The following is a 24,996-nucleotide window of genomic DNA, read 5'->3' on the forward strand; positions in this document are numbered from 1 at the left end:
CTTTTCTAAGAATTTCTCTGTTTCTTCCAAGTTGTCCATTTCATTGCATATAGTTGCTCATAGTAGTCTCTTATGATATTTTGTACTTCACTGTTGTCTGTGTAATTTTTCCATTTTCATCCCTAATTTTATTCATTTGATTCTTCTCCCTTTTTTTCTTGATGAGTCAGGCTAATGGTTTGTCTATTTTATCTTCTCAAAGAACCAGCTTTTAGTTCTGTTGATCTTTGCTGTAGTCCCCTTCATTTCTTTTTCATTCATTTCTGCTCTGATTTCTATGATTTTTCCCTTCTACTAACTTTGGGGTTTTTCTGTTCTTCTTTTTCTATTTGCTTTAGGTGTAAACTTAGGTTGTTTATTTGATGTTTCTCTTGTTTCTTGAGGTAGGCTTGTATTGCTATGAACCTCCCTCTTAGCACTGCTTTTAATGAATCCCATAGGTTTGGGGTTGTTGTGTTTTCATTTTCATTTGTTTTATGCATATTTTTACTTCCTTTTTGATTTCTTCCATGATCTGTTGGTTATTCAGAAGCATGTTGTTTATCCCCCATATTTGTGTGTGTGTATAGTTTTTTCCTGTAGTTGATATCTAATCTTACCACATTGTGATCAGAAAAGATGCTTGAAATAATTTCAGTTTTTTTAAATTTGTCAAGGCTATATCTGTGGCCCAGGATGTGATCTATCCTGGAGAATGTTCTGTTTGCACTTGAGAAAAAGGTGAAATCCATTTTTGGGGGGAGGGGGTGAAATCCTATATATATATATCAGTTAGGTCTACAAAAAAGATCTTCACGACCCAGATAATCACGATGGTGTGATCACAGACCTAGAGTCAGACATCCTGGAATGTGAAGTCAAGTGGGCCTTAGAAAGCATCACTACGAACAAAGCTAGTGGAGGTGATGGAATTCCAGTTGAGCTATTCCAAATCCTGAAAGATGATGCTGTGAAAGTGCTGCACTCAATATGCCAGCAAATTTGGAAAACTCAGCAGTGGCCACAGGACTGGAAAAGGTCAGTTTTCATTCCAATCCCAAAGAAAGGAAATGCCAAAGAATGCTCAAACTACCGCACAATTGCACTCATCTCACACACTAGTAAAGTAATGCTCAAAATTCTCCAAGCCAGGCTTCAGCAATATGTGAACGATGAACTTCCTGCTGTTCAAGCTGGTTTTAGAAAAGGCAGAGGAACCAGAGATCAAATTGTCAACATCCACTGGATCATAGAAAAAGCAAGAGAGTTCCAGAAAAACATCTATTTCTGCTTTATTGACTATGCCAAAGCCTTTGACTGTGTGGATCACAATAAACTGTGGAAAATTCTGAAAGAGATGGGAATACCAGACCACCTGATCTGCCTCTTGAGAAATTTGTATGCAGGTCAGGAAGCAACAGTTAGAACTGGACATGGAACAACAGACTGGTTCCAAATAGGAAAAGGAGTTCGTCAAGGTGGTATATTGTCACCCTGTTTATTTAACTTATATGCAGAGTACATCATGAGAAACGCTGGACTGGAAGAAACACAAGCTGGAATCAAGAGTGCCGGGAGAAATATCAATAACCTCAGATATGCAGATGACACCACCTTTATGGCAGAAAGTGAAGAGAAACTCAAAAGCCTCTTGATGAAAGTGAAAGTGGAGAGTGAAAAAGTTGGCTTAAAGCTCAACATTCAGAAAACGAAGATCATGGCATCCGGTCCCATCACTTCATGGGAACTAGATGGGGAAACAGTGGAAACAGTGTCAGACTTTATTTTTCTGGGCTCAAAAATCACTGTAGATGGTGACTGCAGCCATGAAATTAAAAGACACTTACTCCTTGGAAGGAAAGTTATGACCAACCGGGACAGCATATTCAAAAGCAGAGACGTTACTTTACCAACAAAGTTTCATCTAGTCAAGGCTATGGTTTTTCCTGTGGTCATGTATGGATGTGAGAGTTAGACTGTGAAGAAGGCTGAGCACCGAAGAATTGATGCTTTTGAACTGTGGTGTTGGAGAAGACTCTTGAGAGTCCCTTGGACTGCAAGGAGATCCAACCAGTCCATTCTGAAGGAGATCAGCCCTGGGATTTCTTTGGAAGGAATGATGCTAAAGCTGGAATTCCAGTACTTTGGCCACCTCATGCGAAGTTGACTCATTGGAAAAGACTGATGCTGGGAGGGATTGGGGGCAAGAGGAGAAGGGGATGACAGAGGATGAGATGGCTGGATGGCATCACTGACTCGATGGACCTGGGTCTCAGTGAACTCCGGGAGTTGGTGATGGACAGGGAGGCCTGGCGTGCTGCGATTCATGGGGTTGCAAAGAGTCAGACATGACTGAGCGACTGATCTGATCTGATCTGAACTGGTCTATTGTATCATTTAAAGCTTATGTTTCCTTGCTAGTTTTCTGTTTGGTTGATCTATCCATAGGAGTGAATGGGATATAAAAATTCCCCACTATTATTGTGTTACTGTTAATTTCCCCTATCATATTTATTAGCATTTGCCTTGGGTACTCTTATGTTGGGTGCATATATATTTATAATTGTTATATTTTCTTCTTGAATGGATCCTTTGATCATTATGTAGTGTCTTTCTTTGTCTCTTATCATGGTCTTTATTTCAAAGTCTATTTTATCTGATATGAGTATTGCTAGTCCTGCTTTCCTTTGGTCTCCATTTGCATGAAATATCTTTTTCCAGCCCCTCACTTTCAGTGTATGTGTCCCTAGGTTTGAGGTGGGGCTCTTGCAGACAGCATATATAGGGGTCTTAATTTTTTATCCATTTCGCCAGTCTTTGTCTTTTGGTTGCAGCATTTAACCCATTTACATTTAAGGTAATTATTGATAAATATGATCTCATTCCCATTTACTTTGTTGTTTGGGTTCATTTTTGTAAACCTTTTCTGTGTTTCTTGTCTAGAGACGATCCTTTAGTATTTGTTGAAGAGCTGGTTTGGTGGTGCTGAATTCTCTCAGCTTTTGCTTGTCTGTAAAGCTTTTGATTTCTCCTTAGTATCTGAATGAGATCCTTGCTGGGTAGAGCAATTTTGGGTGTAGGTTTTTCTTTTTCATTACTTTAAGTATGTTCCGCCATTCCCTTCTGGTCTGAAGAGTTTCTATTGAAAGATCAGCTGTTATCCTTATGGGGATCCCCCTGTGTGTTATTTGTTGCTTTTCCCTTACTGCTTTTAATATTTGGTCTTTTTGTTTAATTTTTGTTAATTTGATTAATATGTGTCTTGAGATATTTTACCTTGGGTTGATCCTGTTTGGATTCTCTAGGTTTCTTGGACTTGGGTGGCTATTTCCTTCCCCATATTAGGGAAGTTTTTAACTATTATCTCTTCAAGTATTCTCTCAGGCCCTTTCTTTTTGTCTTCTTTTTCTGGGACACCTATGATTTGAACATTGGGACCTTTAACATTGTCCCAGAAGTCTCTGGGGTTGTCCTCATTTCTCTTAATTATTTTTTTGTTTTTCCTCTCTGCTTCATTTATTTCCATCATTCTATCTTCCACCTCACTTATCCTCTCTTCTGCCTCAGTTATTCTACTGTTGGTTCCCTCCAGAGTGTTTCTAATTGCAGTTGTTGCACTGTTCTTTATTGATTGACTCTTCTTTATTTCTTCTAGGTCCTTGTTAAACATTTCTTGCATCTTCTCAGTCCTTGTCTAGTCTGTTTATCTGTAATTACATTTTGTTTTCAGGATTTTGGATCATCTTTACTATTATTATTCTGAATTCTTTTTCCAGGTAGACTCCCTATCTCCTCCTCTTTTGTTTGGATTGGTGGGGTTTTATCATATTTGTTCACCTGCTGAGTATTTCTCTGCCTTTTCATTTTGTTTACTTTGCTGTGTTTGGAGTGCCCTTTCTGCAAGCTGGAAGACTGTGGTTCCTCTTAACTGTGGAATCTGCTCCCTGTGGTGGGTTGGAGGAGGGGTGGACCATTGACTTGTCAAGATTTCCTGGTTGAGGGAACTTCTGTCTGTGTTCTGGTGGGTGGAGCTGGATCTCTTCTCTCTGGAATGCAATGAAGTGTCCAGTAGTGAGTTTTGTGATATCTATGGGTTTGGTATGGCTTTGGGCAGCCCGTCTTTTAATGTTCAGGATTCTGTTCCCGTTTTTCTGGAGAATTAATGTGCTGTGTGTTGCACTGGAACTTGTTGGCTCTTGTGTGGAGCTTGGTTTCAGTGTATGTATGGAGACTTTGGGGTGGGCTCTTTTCTTTCAATGTTCCATGGAGTCAGGAGTTCTCTGGTGTTCTAAAGTTCTGGAGTTGAGCCTCCTGCCTCTGGGTTTCAGTCCTCTTCTTGCAGTAGCCTCAAGACTTCTCCATCCATGTTGCACAGAAGATAAAACCCTTTGGCTAATGGTGAAACAACTCTCCAGAGCCATGAATACTGAGAGAGATTCACAGAGTTATATAGGGAAGATAAGAGGGAGAAGGGAGATAGAGATGACCTGGGGGAGAAAAGGGAGAGTCAAAAGGGGACAGAGCAGTCAAGCCAGTAATCAAATCCCTAAGTGTTCTCCACAGCCAGGAACACCCAGACAGATTCACAAAGTTAAAAGGGAGAAAGGAGGTAGAGGTGACCCAGAGGAGAAAAGGGAAAGTCAAAACGGAAGAGAGCAATCAAATCTCTAAGTGAAAATGGATAGTAAAAATTAGATTCTTAAAGGTAGAAAGAACATTGATAACAAATATCAAAAAGCAAAGATTAAAAACCTAGAATAGAAGTTAGACTCTCAAAAATACAATATAAAAAATACAAAATAAAATCACGAAAATTAAAAAAAATATATACGGAGTTTGTTTTTTTTTTAATAGGGTTTTTTTTTAGAAAGGTAATAGTAGGTATAAAAATGAAAGTTAAAGTAGTAATAAAGATCTGCTGCTGCTGCTAAGTCGCTTCAGTCATGTCCGACTCTGTGCGACCCCATAGACATCTGGCAGCCCACCAGGCTCCCCTGTCCCTGGGATTCTCCAGTCAAGAACACTGGAGTGGGTTGCCATTTCCTTCTCCAGTGCATGAAAGTGAAAAGTGAAAGTGAAGTCGCTCAGTCGTGTCCGACTCTCTAATACTTTTTAAAAATTACAGTGATAATAGTAAAAATATATCTGGGTATAGCTCTGGAGCTATTGTGGGCAGTGTAGGGTCAGTTCAGCGTCAGATAGACCCTTGTTTTGACTTATACTTGTTCTCATGGTCTGTAGTTGCCCCTCAAATACACCGTCTCAACATTAACTATAGGGTTTTAATCTGTTACACCTGTCACTTCCAGGGTGGTTTCCGCCTTCTTTGTTTATTTTGGCTTCCTCTGTTTGCAAGTCTCTACAGTGTCTAATTTCTGCCCTGACACAAGGTGGTGAAGGTGGCCACTTATTTAGGCTCACTTGTCCACTGTGCTGTGGGGAGAGACAGACACTTCAAACAAATACTGCTGGCATGTGTCTGGGGTGTGTGCAGTGGATGGACCACACTGGGTTTGTCACAGCCCAAGGCGGCATGTACTTCCACACTGCTTAGGCTCCAGGGTGCTCTGCAAGAGCACTATCCCAAGTGAATCTTGCATTTCTTGCACTTCCCACATTTAAGCCACTCAGGTTCTTGGGTGCTCCGCATGGCACGGACCCAGATAGGCTGTGCATTTTGTGCCCTTCCCAGGTCCAAGCTGCTCAGGTGACTGACTGGGTGCTTGGTAAGTGCACTGTCCCAGGTGGGTTGTGCATCTTTTGCACCTCCCTGGTCCTGGCCACTCAGTTTCCTGGGTGTGTCAAAGAGTACAATCTCAGGCATGCCGTGTGTCTCCTCTGGGAAGCTGATCTCAGCTTCTCTGTGACACTCCTGGTGGATGTGAACCAACCAGGATCCCAGGAAGACATGGTTAGCAACTGGCAACCTGCTCACAGTTTGGTGAAAGATACAGTCTCTGGGGCCAAGATTATAGCAGCCCCTTGCCTTACAACTCTAGCTGTCCCACTGCCTCTCTGCCTCTGGGGAGGGAGGGCCCTAAATAGCAGCCGACTTGCCCTCCTTTGGTATTTGCTAGGGCACAATCCTTTGTTCTCAACAAAGGTCTCTCCTTTGTTGAGCATGCCGGGGGTGACCATGGGAAATAAGAGCCTTTCACAGGAAGGGTCCTTTTTTTTCTATGTTTGTCTCTCTGGTGATCCAACGGTTTGGGTTACTATCTCACATTAGCCCATTCAGATTGTCCTCAGGCATTCAAGCCCAGTCCTTATCCTAAGGACCAATGATACAGCCCATGCCTACCTACCCAGCTCCCACTTGCTGCTGGCGGATACGAGTGTCTGAGCCACTTCTTTGCAAGTGGTTGCAGTTAGGCACATATTCTGTGTGTGTGTGTGTGTGTGTGTGTGTTGGGTTTTTTGTTTTTTTTTTTTATGTTGATCTCTGAGATTCCAAAGGTCCCCACTGTCACAACGGTAAGAGGGTTTCCTATTGTGTGGAAACGTATCCTCTTTCAACACTCCTTCCCCAGGATGGATCTCTGATCCTAAATCCTTTGTCTCTGTATTTGTTTTTAATATTTTGTCCTACCTCCTTTTGACCATCCCCAAGAAAAAGAAATGCAAAAAGGCAAAATAGTTGTCTGAGGAGGGCTTACAAATAGCTGAGAAAACAAGAGAAGCTAAAGGCAAAGGATAAAAGGAAAGATATACCCATTTGAATGCAGAGTTCCAAAGACTAGCAAGGAGAGATAAGAAAGCCTTCCTAAGTGATCAATGCAAAGAAATAGAGGAAAACAATAGAATGGGAAAGACTAGATCTCTTCTTCAAGAAAATTAGAGATACCAAGGGAACATTTCATGCAAAGATGGGCACAATAAAGGACAGAAATGATATGAACTTAACAGAAGCAGAAGATATTAAGAGGTGGCAATAATACACAGAAGAACTATACAAAAAACGATCTTCATGACTCAGATAACTATGATGCTGTAATCACTCACCTAGAGCCAAACATCCTGAAATGCAAAGTCAGGTGGGCCTTAGGACGCATCACTACAAACAAAGCTAGTAGAGGTGATGGAATTCCATTTGAGCTATTTCAGATCCTAAAAGATGATGCTGTGAAACTGCTGCACTCAATATGCCAGCAGATTTGGAAAACTCAGCAGTGGCCACAGGACTAGAAAAGGTCAGTTTTTATTCCAATCCCAAAGAAAGTCAATGCCAAAGAATGTTCAAACTACTACACAATTGCTCTCATCTCACACACTAGCAAAGTAATGCTCAAAATTCTCCAAGCCAGGATTCAACAGTTCATGAACTGTGAACTTCCAGATGTTCAAGCTGGATTTAGAAAAGGCAGAAGAACCAGAGATCAAATTGCCAACATCCTTTGGATCATAGAAAAAGCAAGATAATTCCAGAAAAACATCTGCTTCTGCTTCATTGACTACACTAAAGCCTTTGTGTGGATCACAACAAACTGTGGAAAATTCTTTAAGAGATGGGAATACCAGACCAGATTACCTGCCTCCTGAGAAATCTGTATGCAGCTCGAGAAGCAACAGTTAGAACTGGACATGGAACAACAGACTGGTTCCAAATTGGGAAAGGAGTACATCAAGGCTGTATATTATCATACTGCTTATTTAACTCATGTGCAGAGTACACCATGTGAAATGCTGGGCTGGATGAAGCACAAGCTGGAATCAAGATTGCTGGGAGAAATATTAATAACCTCAGATATGCAAATGACACCACCCTTATGGCAAAAAGTAAAGAACTAAAGAGCCTCTGATGAAAGTGAAAGAGGAGAGTGAAAAAGTTGGCTTAAAACTCAACATTCAAAAAACTAAGATCATGGCATCTGGTCCCATCACTTCATGGCAAATAGATGGGGAAACAATGGAAAAAGTGAGAGACTTTATTTTTGGGGGCTCCAAAATCACTGCAGATGGTGACTGCAACCATGAAATTAAAAGACACTTGCTCCTTGGAAGAAAAGCTGTGACCAACTTAGGCAGCATATTAAAAAGCAGAGACATTACTTTGCCAACAGGGATCTGTCTAGTCAAATCTATGATTTTTCCAGTAATCATGTATGGATGTGAGAGTTGGACTATTAAGACAGCTGAGTGCGGAGGAAGTGATGCTTTTGAACTGGTGTTGGGGAAGACTCTTGAGAGTCCCTTGGATTGCAAGGAGATCAAACCAGTCAATCCTAAAGAAAATCAGTCCTGAATTTTCATTGGAACGACGGGTTCTGAAGCTGAAACTCCAATCCTTTGGCCACCTGATTTGAAGAACTGACTCACTGGAAAAAATCCTGATGCTGGGAAAGATTGAAGGCAGGAGAAGGGGATGAGAGAGGATGAGATGAGGATGGCATCACTGACTCCTTGGACATGAGTTTGAGCAAGCTCCAGGAGTTGGTGATGGACAGGGAAGCCTGACATGCTGGAGTCCATGGGTTCACAGTGACTGAGCAACTGAACTTAACTGAGCCTTCTTTTGAAGAGATTAGGCTGCCTTGGTGGGTTCCTGGTGTACTCCCCCAGCATTCAGAAGTTGTTTTGTGGAAGTTGCTCAATGTTCAAATGATCTTTTGATGAATTTGTGGGGGAGAAAGTGGTCTCCCCATCCTATTCCTCTGCTATCTTGGGACCCTTTCTCTCTAATTTTCTTGTAGAGATCTCTAGTTTTCCTCTATTTCTTTGCATTGATCACTTAGGAAGGCTTTCTTGTCTCTCCTTGTTCTTTGGAACTCTGCATTCAGATAGGTATATCTTTCCTTTCCTTTTCTCCTTTCACTTTTCTTGTTTTCTCAGCTATTTGTTAGGCCTCCTCAGACAACCGTTTTGCCCTTTTGCATTTCTTCTTTTGGGAGAAAGTTTTGATCACTGCCTCCTGTACAGTGTTACAAACCTCTGTCCATAATTCTTCAGGCACTTTGTCTATCAGATCTAATCCCTTGAATCTATTTGTATGTTCTACTGTATAATCATAAGGGATTTGGTTTAGGTCATAGCTGAATAGCCTAGTGGTTTTCCCTACTTTCTTCAATTTAAGTCTGAATTTTGCAATATGGCGTTCATGATCTGAGCCACAGTCAGCTCCCAGTCTTGTTTTTGCTGACTGTATAGAGTTTCTCCATCTCAAACTGCAAAGAATATAATCAATCTGATTTTAGTATTGACCATCTGGTGATGTCCATGTGTAGAGTTGTCTCTTGTGTTGTTGTAAGTGGGTGTTTGAAATGACAGTGCATTTTCTTGGGAAAACTCTGTTAGCCATTCCCCGCTTCATTTTTACTCCAAGGCCAAATTTGCCTGTTACTCCAGGTATCTCTTGACTTCATACTTTTGAACTCGTCTCCTATGATGAAAAGAACATCTTTTTTTGGTGTTAGCTCTAGAAGTTATTGTAGGTCTTCATAGAACAGTTCCACTTCAGCCTTTTTGGCATTAGTGGATGGGGCATAGACTTGGTTACTGTGATGTTGAATAGTTTGCCTTGGAAACAGAGATCGTTCTGTCATTTTTGAGATTGTACCCAAATACTGTATTTCGGATTCTTTTGTTTACTGTGAGGGCTACTCCATTTCTTCTATGGAATTCTTGCCTACAGTAGTAGATATAATGGTCATCTGAATGAAATTCGCCCATTCCCATCCATTTTAGTTCACTGATTCCTAAAATGTTGATATTCACTCTTGCCATCCCCTGTTTGACCACTTCCAATTTACCTTGATTCATGGACCTAACATTCCAGGTTCCTATGCAATATTGTTCTTTACAGCGTCAGACTTTGTTTTCATCACCAGTCACATCCACAACTGGTTGTTTTTGCTTTAGCTCAGCCTCTTCATTCTTTCTGGAGCTATTTCTCCATTCTTCTCCAGAAGCATATTGGGCACCTACTGACCTGGGGAGTTCATCTTTCAGTGTCATATCTTTTTGCCTTTTCATACTGCTCAAGGGGTTCTCAAGGCAAGAATACTGAAGTGGTTTGCCATTTCTTTCTCCAGGGGACCATGTTTTGTCAGAACTCTCCACCATGACCTGTCCATCTTGGGTGGCCCTACATGGCATGGCTCATAGTTCACTGAGTTAGACAAGGCTGTGATGCAAGTGATCAGTTTGGTTAGCTTTCTGTAATTGTGGTTTCCATTCTGTATGCCCTCTGATAGATAAGGATAAGAGGCTTGTGGAAGCTTCCTGATGGGAAGAATCTGGGTCTTACTCTGATGGGTGGGGCCATGCTCAGTAAATCTTAATCCAATTTTCTGTTGATGGGTGGGGCTGTGTTCCCTCCCTGTAGTTTGGCATACCTATAGTAAGGGTAATGGCAATAATGGTGAACTCCTTCAAAGGGGCTTATGCCAAGACGGTTGTATTCAGTGCCCCTGAGCCCACGGCAGCCACTGTCGACCCATGCCTCCTCTGGAGACTCCTGGATACTCACAGCAAGTCTGGCTCAGTTTCTTGTGGAGTCACTGCTCCTTTCTCCTGGGTCGTGGTGCACACAAGGTTTTGTGTGTGCCCTCCTAGGGCGTTTTCCCCCAGTCCTGTGGAAGTTCTATAATGAAATACCACTGGCCTTCAAAGTCAAATTCCCTGTGGGTTCTCAGTCCCTTTGCTGGATCCCCAGGTTGGGAAATCTGCTGTGGGCCCTAGAATTTTGCAACAGTGCGAGACCTTCTTTGGTATAATTGTTCTCCAGTTTGTGGGTTGTCTGCTTGGTGGCTCTGTGTGGGGTTCACACCCTGTGCCCCCCAGGTCTTCTGCAGCCAGAGCCCCTGTCCCTGCAGCAGGCCACTGATAGTCTGTGCCTCTGCAGGAGACACCTAAACACTCAAAGGCAGGTCTGGCTCAGTCTCTGTGGGGTACCTGGGTCCTGGTGTGCACAAGGTTTGGTTTGAGCCCTCCGAGCATCTCTGGCCAGTATGAGGTTTGAGTCTAAATGCGATTTCACTCCTCCTACTGTTTTGTTGGGGTTTCTCCTTTGCCCTTGAACATGGGGATCTTTTTTTTTTTGGTGGGATCCACCATTCTCCTGTTGATGGTTGTTCAGTGGTTAGTTGCAAGTTTGGAGTTCTCACAGGAGATGAGTGCACATCCTTCTACACTGCCATCTTGGCACCATGGCTACCAATGGTATATCCTTATAATCCTTTCTTTAAGGCTGGAAGTGAGTCCTCGCTTTCTATCCTAATTTTAATACATTTCCCTTTTTTGGTATGTCTAGATAAATCTTTTTCAATTTTGTTGATGTTGATTTTCAAAGAAACAAACTTTGGTTTCATTGGCTTTTCCTCAGTTATTTTTGTTTTCTATTTTATTTTTCTTTCTGTTATAATCTTATTTTTTTCTTCTTCTTGCTTTCATTTTAGTTTGCTCTTCATTTCTTCTTTTTTACATTGTCTTAAGGTAGAAGATTTAGTTATTAATTTGAGATATTTCTTCTTTTTTAGTACAAACATTTATAAAATAAAGTTCTCTTTAGTTGCATCCCATAAGTTTTGGTATGTTGTTTTCAATTTCATTCATCTTAAAGTGTTTTCTAATTTTCCTTGCATTTTCTTTCTTACCCCACTGGTTATTTAGGGATATGTTGTCTAATTTCCACATATTTGTAAATTTTCCAGATTTCCTTTTGCTACTGATTTCTAATTTAATTTCATTGTAGTAAGATACCATACTCTGTGTCTTATTTCAATTCTTTTAAATTGAAGCTTGTGTTATAGCCTATGAGAGCAACAAACTAAGCCATAGACCAGTTAAAAGTTTAACAGAAATAACCTTGGAAAGAGAGTGAAGAACCTCCCATGTCATCAGTATTTTTATGGCTCTTCTTATGTATCACTAGATGGTTTCTAAAAGGATTGTATCTGTTTACATTGCTGCTGCTAACTGCTAAGTCACTTCAGTCGTGTCCGACTCTGCGTGACCCCATAGACGGCAGCCCACCAGGCTCCCCAGTCCCTGGGATTCTCCAGGCAAGAACACTGGAGTGGGTCGCCATTTCCTTCTCCAACATTGCTGCTAGCTACTCATAAGTCTGCTAGCTTCACTATAACCTCTGTGTCTTGGCTGTTACACTTAAATTTGTGGTTTATAATTCTGCTGAGTGTGTTTGTTATTCATTGTGCTATTATACATTAGTCATAAAAACAGAGGTGACTTTTGATTTATGTTCTTTTCTCTGCTTTTCTCCCAAGCCACCTGGAACCTCTATGAGTTCAAGTGGTGCGTCCTTCTCTAGAGCATTTGGTCAACAGACATCTAAAGATAGTCGTCAAGGTCAATGGCAACGCCGAAGAAGGCTGGATGGCGCATTGAACAGAGTCCCAATTGGATTTTATCAAAAAGTATGGAAAGTTTTACAGAAGGTAAGCATAATACACCATAGGTGTCTCTTTATTTTACCCCCCTCATGAAATTATCAGTCTTCTTGTCTGAGATATGACATGACTGTGATATCATTTCAGTTATATAAAAGGCATATGTTCTTATGGATAAAACCTAGAAGAAAACATTAAAATGAAATAGTTGATTTGTTATTTTGATATTATTGATAATTTAGCCTCTCTCCATTACTGTTGCCATTGTGGTGTTTATAAAGACATTTCAGAAACATCACTGCTCATCTTTTTGGCCATAGTTGGACATTGTGAAACATTGTGATACACTTACTGCCAATCAAATGAATGCAGTGATAAAGACACTTTCTTTGTAGCTATTGCAGAGTAGAAATGTTATTGTAACAATGTGCTGTTAATAACCAAATGTTACTGTAGTAAAGCAACTGTGGCATATGGGAAGTTTTATGAGAAACTCTTACCTATATTCTTTCTTGGATGAAAACTACTAAATAAATGCAGTCATAGTGATGCCAATAGTCCAAAGACTCTACTGGTGTGACCAGTTTTTGTTTTTCTGTCAAAGGCCTAGTTTGCCAAAGACATTCCAGGAGACATCACACCATTATGATTGTGACAGATTTGTAAGACCAAGAAGACTATAGTTCTCATTCATGGGTCTCATTCATAGTCTCATAGGTGCTATTTTTTGCTTCATTGCCCTTGGTAATGACCTGAAGAACACTTCAACCAGGATGTTTCTCCCTTTTGCACACTGATGTTCTTCCAGGGACAGAATCAGGTGATCCTTTGGAAAAGTGAAAATAGATTCCTTAAGCTATCAGCTCTGGTAATCCTCCTTTCAAAAAGTACCTATCAGCTGTTTTCCTTCCATAAAACAACTGTAGCACAGTGTTAACAGATATGTGCTTTATCTTTGCATTTATACCTGGCTTGTGGCAATTCAGTTTCACAGAGTACAGGACTAGGTGCTCTTCTACCCAGATACCATCTTTTTGCATAGCAGCTATAATGAAAGTCCACAAGTGTTATGATAGAAGTACAAACCCAGAAGGCTGTGAGAATACAAGGGAAGGAACATTCAAATCTAACTGGGAAAATTGGGTATTTTGTGGCAGAATCAAAACACGAACTTAAACTCCTGATATAAAGAGGGAAAACAAATGCCCTCTGTATTTTTCATTCCATTCCTTTCAGAGTATGAATGTAACATAATCACTCTGCACATATGTTTCAAGGCTGGTAATTCTCTGTATAAGGATTGTTATTTGGCATATGAAACATGGGATGAGAGTGTCTGGTAGAGTTGATAAACCTGTTGGATTGGAATATTTATCTGTGGTTTAAAATATGATGTTTTAGATTTCTTTAAAATATAAAATGGTAAGTCATTAATTCCCATTGCTTTTTAATAACTGAATTGATGGTGAGAGGGATATAGACCATAATTCATTCATATAGCATTTCTTGAGCGTCTACTGTGCACTAAGCAATGTCCTAGGTGTTCACAGGTATACAACAGAAAACAAAACAGACAACAGTCTCTGTCCTGTGTAGAACTTATAGTCTACTAGAGAGAGACAAACAATAAATAAAATACATAAATTATACAGAATGTTAAATGATGACAGGTACTGTAGAGAAAGTAGAGCAGGGTGAGGGGATCAGGAGTGCTGATGGGGGATGCTTAACTAGAAAATGTAGTAATTATGCATATTCAGTACATGCATATATTTAGTTTTTCTCTTTAGCCTAAAAAATCTTTCTGAAGTCTAGTTATGATGGCTCTGGAACCTACCATGGTATCCTCCTAGATAGTCTCTGAATCTTTAGGACTAGGCTATCCAATAGGTAGATCCTCCTGAGACTTTTACTCCCCTAAGTAGAGGATGAACCTTGAGTACCCTTAAGTCCAACCCTGCTTCTTGCCACACATTCAATCGCAACCCCTTGGCAAAGACACGTGGGCTGCAGGGCCTTTCACTGGCCTGTGATTACTCAGCATCTAAGTGTCTCCTTACGGTCTTCTAGTTATCAGCATATCCTTGGTGACAGGTTTTTGCTGTTTTGCAGTGTCACGGACTTTCTGTGGAAGGTTTTGTTCTTCCTTCTTCAACTACTAGAGAGGTAAGATTCTGTCTTTCACATTTATGTGATTGATAGCTTGTCTGGCTAAAGTATTTCAGTGATCACTTTTCAAAATAACAAATCTGTGCTTTCATAAATCAACTGAACATAAAATGCATTGGAAGAAAGGAGAAAATGTTTTTTTTTTTTTAATAGAATGGGAATATTAGAGAATAATTATGTGTTACATTAATTATATAAAGCCAGCTTCTTTTAATGGTTGATTAAGTTAGACTGATTTATGTGAATATTGCCAGGGTTGGAAATGGCAGATGAGAATGAATCTAAGAATGAATGAATGACTTCTCATGCCCCCATCCTGCTCATCCCTACCTTTTTCTAATAAGATGCTTGTAAACTATAAACCAGTGATTATAAACCAGTGGTCCTTAGCTCTAACTATATATCACAGTAACCCAAACTCCTATCTCCAGCTCTCCAAGGATGGAACATGAGCACCTGTACTTTAAACAATCCTTAGAATAATGCTGATATATAATTCTGGTTGGAAAACATTGCCATAAACCACAGACATAGATTAGAAGGTGCTTTCATATTTTGCTTTTTGCCCAATCAGACTAAAATTATGAAGAAATAGCTTTTAAATAAAATCAACAAAGGAGCTCGAATTAGTATGACCAGATTTTCTGCTACAATTCCCACTCTGGAATTGTAGATCATGACTGGAAGGCAGGGTACAGAAAGCTAATGCTGTGCTTCAGGGCTCCACTCCTGCCTAGAGGCTTTTTCTCTAGTAAAGAACACTGTGTCCTTTCTTGATCTTCTCTCTGCCTTTAAGCAAGATTAAAATGTTAACAAATTAATAATAATACATACCTGAATGTACCTTTTATGAGTCTTCAAAACACCTTTATACAGTCTTTAATTTGATCTTCAGCACAACTATGTGAGATAGCTAAGAAAGGGATTGTAGTTCCTAGTTCACAGACAAGCATATCAATTTAGAAAAGTAAATTCTCCAAGGTCATAGAATTGCGGCTTCCCAGGTGGCAAAGGCAGAGCTTGAGTCCTTTAGACTCTGAATCTACATTGCCATCCTAAAGTGTATGGTTAATACAGTTTTACCAAAAATTATTTGTTAATCCATTTCACCCTAAAATAACTTTATATTTCTTCATGCCTTTTTAAATCTAATAGTATATAAATATTTTACCTAATTCTCAAACTGTCATGTATATACAGTTTTAGATTCTACTTAGATTTTTCCTTTATCCACAGTCATCTTATTTATTCTTTTAATGATTCTACAGAAACTCATAATGGCATACCATGATATGCCATTATTTACACAACCATTCCCATGTTTAGATTACTTCTAGCTTTATACTTGTGACTAAGGCTGCTGTAAAACACTCTTGCATATAGGGCTTTTATCCTCTTGAATTATTTCCTTAGGATGAACTTCCAGAAGGAGAATTATGGGTTAGAAGGCACTGACACTTTTATGATGCTTGTTATACTCACCAGATTGCCTTCCAGAAAGATTGAATCTATTTACTCACTCAATTACTTTAAAGGAGACTGAAACAGTGCTCTTGGCTACAGTATTTCTTCTGCGTTTCAGAATAGGTAATTGATGCCTCCCAGCACAATGGGCTCTTAAGAACTGATTTTTTTTTTCCCCTTCTATCACAGATGACTCCAGGCGAGATTAAATTCTCTGTTCATGTGGAGTCTGTCCTGAATCGTGTACCTCAGCCAGAGTACCGTCAGCTTCTGGTTGAAGCCATCCTTGTCCTCACCATGATGGCAGACATTGAAATTCATAGTATTGGAAGCATCATTGCTGTGGAGAAAATAGTGCATATTGCCAATGACTTGTTTCTTCAAGAACAGGTAGGCAAACCTGTTGTTTTCTCAAAGGGAAAACTTAACTCTTCAGAAGCCAAGGTCACTTTCTTGTGCCATCTTCCTCATAGCTGTTTTCTAGGCCTCCTTTGTAGTGGCTCTGACCTCTATCTGTTTGAGAACTAGGCTGTGGGATGACCTCTGTCTTTTACCATGTTTTGTGGTTGTGTTAGATGGTAAAGTTGCCTGGAACTCAGGAGGCTTTTATGCTTTTTGTCATATTTCATACTACTTTTATCACACTACTTTTTGTAGTGATAAGGACTTAATAAGAAACTATTGGGTAGTATATCCTTTCTGGACTATTAAGGAAAAGAGAAGATTTGATTTAGGTTTGTTTTGTTTTTGCTTTTCTTTCTTACCTATAAGAAAATATTAAAGTAAAATATTTAATTCTATATTTTTCTTATTAAATCTTACTTCAGAAAATCAACCACATTTAAAAAATGCAGACTACTAAAAGCTTTCCAGATGTCTCCTAGATTAAAAGTAGGAACACATAAAGTGAAGGGCATGTGCTCTTGTCAATAGAACAGTTTCCAAAACATGTAATCAGTGTTTCATTCTTTTAGGCCCTGGGGATGGGGATGCAAAGGAAATTAAAAGCTTCTCTAGGACTTTTCAAAGATTTCACAAGACAGTCCTAATTTTAAATGCTCTGACTGCTCTTTATTGTATCAGAAAATGTGATCCTTTTTAGACATTGACTCTAGCTTGGAGAGCTTGTGATCCATTTGAATTAAATCGACTTAGAAAGAAAAGAAATAATGGTCAAATACAAGATAAAATGATACATACTGAGTGGCTTCCCTGATGGTCCAGGGCTTAAGACTCCATGCTCCCAATGCAGGGGGCACTAGTTCAATCCCTGCTTGGGGAACTAAGATCCCACACAGCACAGCCAAACAAGAATAATAAGAACACATGCTGAGTCAGTAGTACTAGAAGGATGCAGACCGAAGTTCATCTAGGGTGATTTGTAAGTTTTAGCTTTTGACTCTTAACGAACAAAACTCTAATTACCTATTATATTGAACCTTCAAAAATTCTAAACAATTAGTGCTTTTAAAATTATTCATATGATTGGGGATCTAGTGAAAAATGAATGTATAAAAATTCATAGCCACCATTTTGAGTATAACCCTGATCCCTTGCTGTCTAAACAGCCTAAGATCCAACTAGTTGGTGATGGGGAAGAGGTTCTGAGTTATTCTAATCAGGACTTTAGTTAGTAGGATTAGTAATTTTTCCTTTCCCCTGTGTTTTCCCATCCTTAAACACCAAACAGAAAACCCTCGGTGCAGATGATATCATGTTGGCAAAGGATCCTGCGTCTGGCATCTGTACTCTTCTGTATGACAGTGCACCCAGTGGCAGGTTTGGCACCATGACCTACCTCTCCAAAGCAGCGGCCACCTATGTGCAGGAGTTCCTGCCCCACAGCATCTGTGCCATGCAGTGAGGCCTCTAGGCCTGGCTGCTGGGAGCCTTTTGACAGCTGGTTCCTGCCTCGTTGATTATGCATGGAACTGAAATATGATGACCTGATCACTCCCACCCTGTCCCTTGCCAACCCATCCCTCCCAAGAAGAGCAAATTTTTCTGATAAAATAACTGCTTTAGAAGATGTGAACCCTTGCTTGGAGGCATCTGCTCACCCAGGCTCTTCATTGTGAGCCTTCATTCTTTCATGGTTCATAAAAGTGTGTGTTTTTATTCTCTAGATCTGTTACAAACTTAGTTTTCTAACTCCTGTTTGGGGAGCAGATGTTAATAATAACTTATTCCTGAAGTTTGATTTTTCTTATGTGTGGTTTCATTGTGTAAATGAGTGGTGGGTGCATTGGGACATTATTTCAAGTGAATAAACCCTCAGTTGTTGGATTTTATGCTCCTATAAGTTGGAAATTATCTATTCTAAGTGCCTTTTCTTGGGAAAAGAGTACCAGATCATAATTTTCTTCTTCACTCACATGCTGCCTCATGCTGAATGATGAATTCCTTTCTATGCAGACTTAGCCTCTGCTTTTGCCTTCTCTGTATCTATATATACATAATTCTTATTCTCCTTTTGGTGAAATATCGAGAAATTGCAAGTTTACTGTGTATATTTAAGAATTTCAGTATTAACACTTAAAATCACATTTAACCAAGATTGCTGGTACTCAAAGATGTATGTGTAGCAGAAAATGCAGAATAACCCAGAGAAATGGAGCCGGGAGCCCAATTTCAGAAAGGAGAGTGGAAGAAGAGAAGATGTCTGGGTAGAGTCTTACACCTAGGGAATGGAGAAGGAATCAGATGGGTTAGTGTCTTGAAGAAAGCCTTGTACACTAATCCATGCCTTTGAAGAGTGAGCTAGCACACAGCACAGAGAATAATTGAAGCCTCTATCTTTGATGAACAGGGATCCAGAAGTCCAATCTATAGCTGCTTTACTGAGTACTCGTTCTCTGTGCTCACCTGGTCTTTGTCTCACTCACATACTCACTTCCTACAGCATCCACCCCCTCCAACTCCCTGACCTCCTATATGCTTTTAAACTCATTCACTTGCATTTTTACTTTCTGGTTCTATTGTTCACATCTATGTATATCTTGATATCTGTGGGCATATATCTGTCTCTTGAAAACACCTACATTTGTATGTATGTCTAAGCATACATGGGAACTTTTTCTGAATGTAAGTAGTTTTGATGTGTCTGTATATCTATTAATATCTTTATCCATGTTCGACAAACTGTGTAAGTATATAAATATGAGTGCTGTGTGTGGGAGAGGTATGTGACTGTGGTCTCAGGCTGACACACAAAAGATAATGGAGGACTCCTTGAGTCCTCTTCCTTAGTCTCACATTTAGGTAGCCATTGAAGAATGTTTCTCCTAACTTTCTGTTTTAGTTCAAGGCTACTATAACAAAATACCATAGACAGGGTGGCTTAAACAACAAACATTTACTTCTGATGGTTCTGAGGGCTGAGAGGTTCAAGACCAAAGTACCAGCAGATTCAGTGTCTGGGGAGTGCCCTCTTTCTGGGCCTTCTTGCTGTATCTTCACATGGCACACAGAGAGTAAGTTTTGGTCTCTTCCTTTTTTCATAAGGGCACCAGGCCTGCCATGCAGACTCTACCTGATTGCCTCCCAAAGGCTCCCACCTCCAAATACCATCACATGGGGGGACTGAGGCTTCAAGATAGGAATTTTGAAGGGATGCACACATTCAGTCCATAGCATTTTCCTTCTCCTGTAAAGACTCTACTAATTTCCCTATTTGCATTCAGATAACTTCCTACTTCAATCCTCTATTTTCCATCATATTTTTTCAGGTTTTTCTCCAAGAATGGGGATGGTGGGCTCTCTAAATAATTGTAACATTACCAGTGACAATATTATGAGTACACGTGAATAAATGAACATAGTAGGGTGATAGTAAAACAGATAGTGGAAACAAAGAAAGGATGTCCAACATTTTCAGTGTTTCTCTTATAGGAAATGGAAACACATGGTAAGTATATTTCTGATTACATGATTTTCTGGTCACATATAAAGAAAATTTACACCCTGTTCTGAAACTATACTTTTGGCAATGCCAAAGAATGCTCAAACTACCACACAATTGCATTCATCTCACACGCTAGTAAAGTAATGCTCAAAATTCTCCAAGCCAGGCTTCAATAGTACGTGAACCGTGAACTTTCATATCTTCAAGCTGGTTATAGAAAAGGCAGAGGAACCAGAGATCAAATTGCCAACATCCGTTGGATTATCAAAAAGCAAGAGAGTTCCAGAAAAACATCTATTTCTGCTTTATTGACTATGCCAAAGCCTTTAACTGTGTGGATCACCACAAACTGTGGAAAATTCTGAAAGAGATGGAAATACCAGACCACCTGACCTGCCTGTTAAGAAATCTGTATGCAGATCAGGAAGCCACAGACTGGTTCTAAAAAGGAATATGTCAAGGCTGTATATTGTCACCCTGCTTGTTTAACTTATATGCAGAATACATCATGAGAAATGCTGGGCTGGAAGAAGCACAAGCTAGAATCAAGATTGCCGGGAGAAATATCAATAATCTCAGATATGCAGATGACACTACCCTTATGGCAGAAAGTGAAGAAGAACTAAAGAGCCTCTTGATGAAAGTGAAAGAGGAGAATGAAAAAGTTGGCTTAAAGATCGACATTCAGAAAACTAAGATTGTGGCATCATGTCCCATCACTTCATGGCAAATACATGGGGAAACAGTGACAGACTTTATTTTGGGGGCTCCAAAATCACTGCAGATGGTGACTGCAACCATGAAATTAAAAGATGCTTACTCCTTGGAAGGAAAGTTCTGACCAACCTAGACAGCATATTAAAAAGCAGAGACATTACTTTGCCAACAAAGGTCCGTCTAGTCAAGGGTATGGTTTTTCCAGTGGTCATGTATGGATGTGAGAGTTGGACTATAAAGAAAGTTGAGCACTGAAGAATTGATGCTTTTGAACTGTGGTGTTGGAGAAGACTCTTGAGAGTCCCTTGGACTGCAAGGAGATCCAACCAGTCCATCCTAAGGGAAATCAGTCCTGAATATTCATTGGAAGGACTGATGTTGAAGCTGAAGCTCCAATACTTTGGCCACCTGATGGGAAGAACTAACTCATTTGAAAAGCCCCTGATGCTGGGAAACATTGAAAGCGGGAGAAGGGATGAGATGGTTGGATGGCATCACCGACTCAGTGGACATGAGTTTGAGTAAACTCCAGGAGCTAGTGATGGACAAGGAGGCCTGGCGTGCTGCAGTCCATGGAGTCGCAAAGAGTCGGACACAACTGAGCAACTGAACTGAAACTCTTTATCTTTTCACTGGCTGCAAGTGTACCCCAGCCATGGGGAGTACATCTGAAGTGGCACATTTGAGCATCACCACTAGCTCTCACACACATTTACCTGAACTGACATGATGGCTATATTTCTCTGGGTTTATGAGGTTATCTATCACTATGCCTCCCATACAGAGCTACTTCACTTTTAAAGCAACTGTTTAGAAAACTTGATTCATATTTTGTTCATTTTTAAGTATGCAACACTAAAAAACACATTAGACTTTTTTTTTAAGCACTTACATTTTGAAAATAGAATAAAAAATTAGAATTTCCAATTAAATTATGTCTGGTGCCAATGTGCAAAGCCTCATATGTTTCTGTGATTGGGGTTTATTTCATGGCTCTATTTTACATACTCCAGGTATGCAGTACAGTCAAAGCTCATTAATTGGGTCAAAATAGGATAATATTAATACATAAATCATATTATAAATTATATAATATTGTAATATATGTAAAGAAATGCAGTTTTATTATTCACATGCACAGCTACTTAAACTACGCTCACTAAATTTAAACTAGCTTATTGATATCATCAGGGAACCTGTTCTGATGAATGAATAAGGCTAATTTTTGCTCAGCATTACATTTGTGTGCAGGTGATGAGCCTGCACTACTAGAAGATACCTAAAAACTGTTCGCTCTCCTAAATGTTATGAATATTTGGCAGAATCTTGTTTCTGCTACTCATTAGCCTTTTGTATAACAAGAGAGGGTTTATCCAGCAAGGATGAACTGTCTCTGCAGTCCCATCCTGGTTAGTTAGATAATACTACATTCTGAGAATTTTATGCAGCTGATGGGTCAAAGTTATTACTCTTAAAAAATCCTTTTTATACTTACCAAATACCTAGTACCTGTACTAACGCAATGGAGATAAATACAGTGTTTTTCCATATTTAGTATTCATTTCCTGTCAAACTTGAGTGGCCTTAGGCCTTGGTTTGCTCAGGACAGTCCCCATTTATGCCTGTTGTCCTGGTATAATTATTAATAGCACTCTCTGTCATTAAAAGTGTCCCAGTTTGGATGGTATGCTGCTGCTGCTGCTAAGTCGCTTCAGTCGTGTCCGACCCTGTGCGACCTCATAGACGGCAGCCCACCAGGCTCCCCCATCCCTGGGATTCTCCAGGCAACAACACTGGAGTGGGTTGCCATTTCCTTCTCCAATGCATGTAAGTGAAAAGTGAAAGTGAAGTCGCTCAGTCATGTCCGACTCTTAGCGACCCCATGGACTGCAGCCCACCAAGCTCCTCCATCCATGGGATTTTCCAGGCAAGAGTACTGGGGTGGGGTGCCATTGCCTTCTCCGTTGGATGGTATGGTCACCCTATATTTAGCAGAAGTCTGATTTCTCTTAAGGCTAGGCCTAAAAGCCAAAGACCTGTCTCAAACTAGTAATAGTTCTCATGCAATAGTGGTATGTGGGTAAAGATAACAGTGGGGTGGAGACTTCCCCCAAATTAAGGAATATTTGGCATAATAGCTGTTAAAGCAAATAATAATCAATATTTGAGTGCTTACCAAATGCCAGACATTGTTATACAGGCATTTGGCATGGACCATCTTTTTTTTAATTGGAGAGCAATTGCTTTACAATGTTGTATTGGTTTCTGCTGTACAACCACGTGAATCAGCCATAATTATACATATTTCCCCTCCCACTTGAACCTCCTTCCCACCCCTCTATCCCACCCCTCTAGGTTGTCACAGAGTACCAGACTGAGCTCCCTGTGTTCTACAGCAACTTCCCACTAGGTATCTATTTTACATATGGTAATGTAATACGTTTCAATGCTATTCTCTCAATTTGCCCTACACTCTCCTTCACCCACTGTGTCCACGAGTCTGCTCTCTATGTCTGCATCTCTATTGGCATGAACCATCTTATTCTGCCTTCATAATTACCATGTAAGATAGAAATTGTTGTCATCCCCATCTTACATATGATGGAACTGAAGCACTGAGCATTATAAGCAAGTTGTTGAAGATCAAGCAGCCAGGAAGTGGTAGAACTGGGATCTAAGCCCAAGCAGTCTGACTCTAGAATTCGCATTCTCAACAATGACCCTTTCCAAGGAAAAGACATGAGGAAATGGTGTGAAAACTAGGGTCATTTGGTTCAGTACAGTTGAGGTGTCAGTGGGCATATGATAAAATGCACAGAGGTTGGCTAGAGGGGTAGTAACTTCTTAATGTATTTGCTTTCCCTTCTCCCTGCTTCTGCCAGCAAGTAAAGGCAGAGATCGTCAAAAGAAGCGGCACAGCCTATCATGACCTTGCTAGTTCAAAAACTACCTTTAGCAAAAACGCCTAAGAAAAGGGAGTCAAGGAACTTATCCAGGGTCACCACACTAAGTTAACGGTGGAACCAAGATTCAACCTATTTCCTCTGACTTCAAGTCCTCCGACTGCAAATCTGGTGCTTTGGAAAAGGTTTTCTTCTTAAGGATCATAGAAGTATTAAGCATGTGGAAAGTTGAGATTGGAACCTGTGGCATGATTTGTGCTCTATCCTAATGATGAATAAGGGTGTAGCCTCCCTGTGGGATTTGCTGCAGGAATATGCTACCAGTTTCAGATCCCCAAGCAACAATTTATCTTTTTCCATCTTGCAACATTGTATGCCAAACAAGGATATTGTTTCCAGTTTAGAAGCAATGCTCCCCCTTGCTGAAGTGTTCAGCTGTCTGTTGCTAGAACTTAAAGAACACATGGAACAATCCATTTTCAGCTCAAATAGAGTCCAGATTTTAGATTTTCACTTAGCCAGTCTGTATTCTGCCAAGGGAGAAGGCAATGGCAACCCACTCCAGTACTCTTGCCTGGAAAATCCCATGGATGGAGGAGCCTGGTAGGCTGTAGTCCATGGGGTCACGAAGAGTCAGACACTTACTGAGGGACTTCCCTTTCACTTTTCACTTTCATGCATTGGAGAAGGAAATGGCAACCCACTCCAGTGTTCTTGCCTGGAGAATCCCAGGGACAGCGGAGCCTGGTGAGCTGCCTGCCATCTGTGGGGTTGTACAGAGTTGGACACGACTGAAGCGACTTAGCAGCAGCAGCAGCAGCAGCAGCATTCTGCCATCATCCTTCCACTTCCTACCCATAAAAGCACTAGACAAGTTCCATTTCCTTCTTGTACTGCCAATCTGTCATGATCTCACCTTTTAGTTAACTCCTACAGTCCCGTAGACTCCTTTCTCTGTGTAAACATGTACATTTCTCTCTTACCCTAAAAAAATATACTAGGCTCTGATATCTCCCTAGGTTGAAATACTAATTCCTTCCTTTCACAATCAAAATTCTTCTAAAAGGAAGCTACACTTGACCGCATTGGCTTCACTCATTAACTCCTTGCTATCTGGCTTCCTTCCCTACCTCATGTATTTTTCATAGAGCACCAGTGAACCCCTAATGGCAAAAAGGGTTTTTCCCCCCTTTTGTGATACATGACATTGTTACTACGCCTCCCTTCTTGTAACTCTCTCATCCCTTGATTTCTGTAAAACTGTACTAGTTCTCACTCAACATTTTTGTCTCCTTTTTGGCATCTTTCTCTCCTAACTCCCCCAAACAAGCATTTCCCAAATTATTCTCTTCTTCTTAGCTCAAAGATTTTCATCACGGTGTGGGGCAGGTTTCAAAAAGTAACATAATCTGCTTTGCATGTTTATGAAGCTCATCCAGACAAAGAATAGACTGGAAGTCAACAAGAGTGGAAGTTGAAACCAGTTAGATATTGCAGGAAGTCCAAGTGAGAGATG

At 40.3% G+C, this 24,996-nt stretch overlaps 1 protein-coding gene across 6 annotated transcripts in view; it reads left to right on the plus strand.

Annotated features, from left to right (window-relative positions):
• The window catches only part of PHKA1 (phosphorylase kinase regulatory subunit alpha 1), a 171,711-nt gene extending 153,464 nt beyond the window's left edge, over positions 1-18,247 (plus strand). For all 6 annotated transcript variants that reach the window (XM_061409705.1, XM_061409709.1, XM_061409706.1 and 3 more), the window contains 4 exons: positions 12,201-12,371; positions 14,436-14,489; positions 16,146-16,346; positions 17,647-18,247. In XM_061409705.1, coding sequence (XP_061265689.1) covers positions 12,201-12,371; positions 14,436-14,489; positions 16,146-16,346; positions 17,647-17,820 — 600 coding nt within the window. In that variant the 3' untranslated portion in view covers positions 17,821-18,247. The remainder of the gene's footprint in view (positions 1-12,200; positions 12,372-14,435; positions 14,490-16,145; positions 16,347-17,646) is intronic.
• The last annotated feature ends 6,749 nt before the right edge of the window (positions 18,248-24,996 follow it).

This window comes from Bos javanicus, chromosome X (assembly GCF_032452875.1).
Source record: "Bos javanicus breed banteng chromosome X, ARS-OSU_banteng_1.0, whole genome shotgun sequence".
Lineage (NCBI taxonomy): Eukaryota > Metazoa > Chordata > Mammalia > Artiodactyla > Bovidae > Bos > Bos javanicus.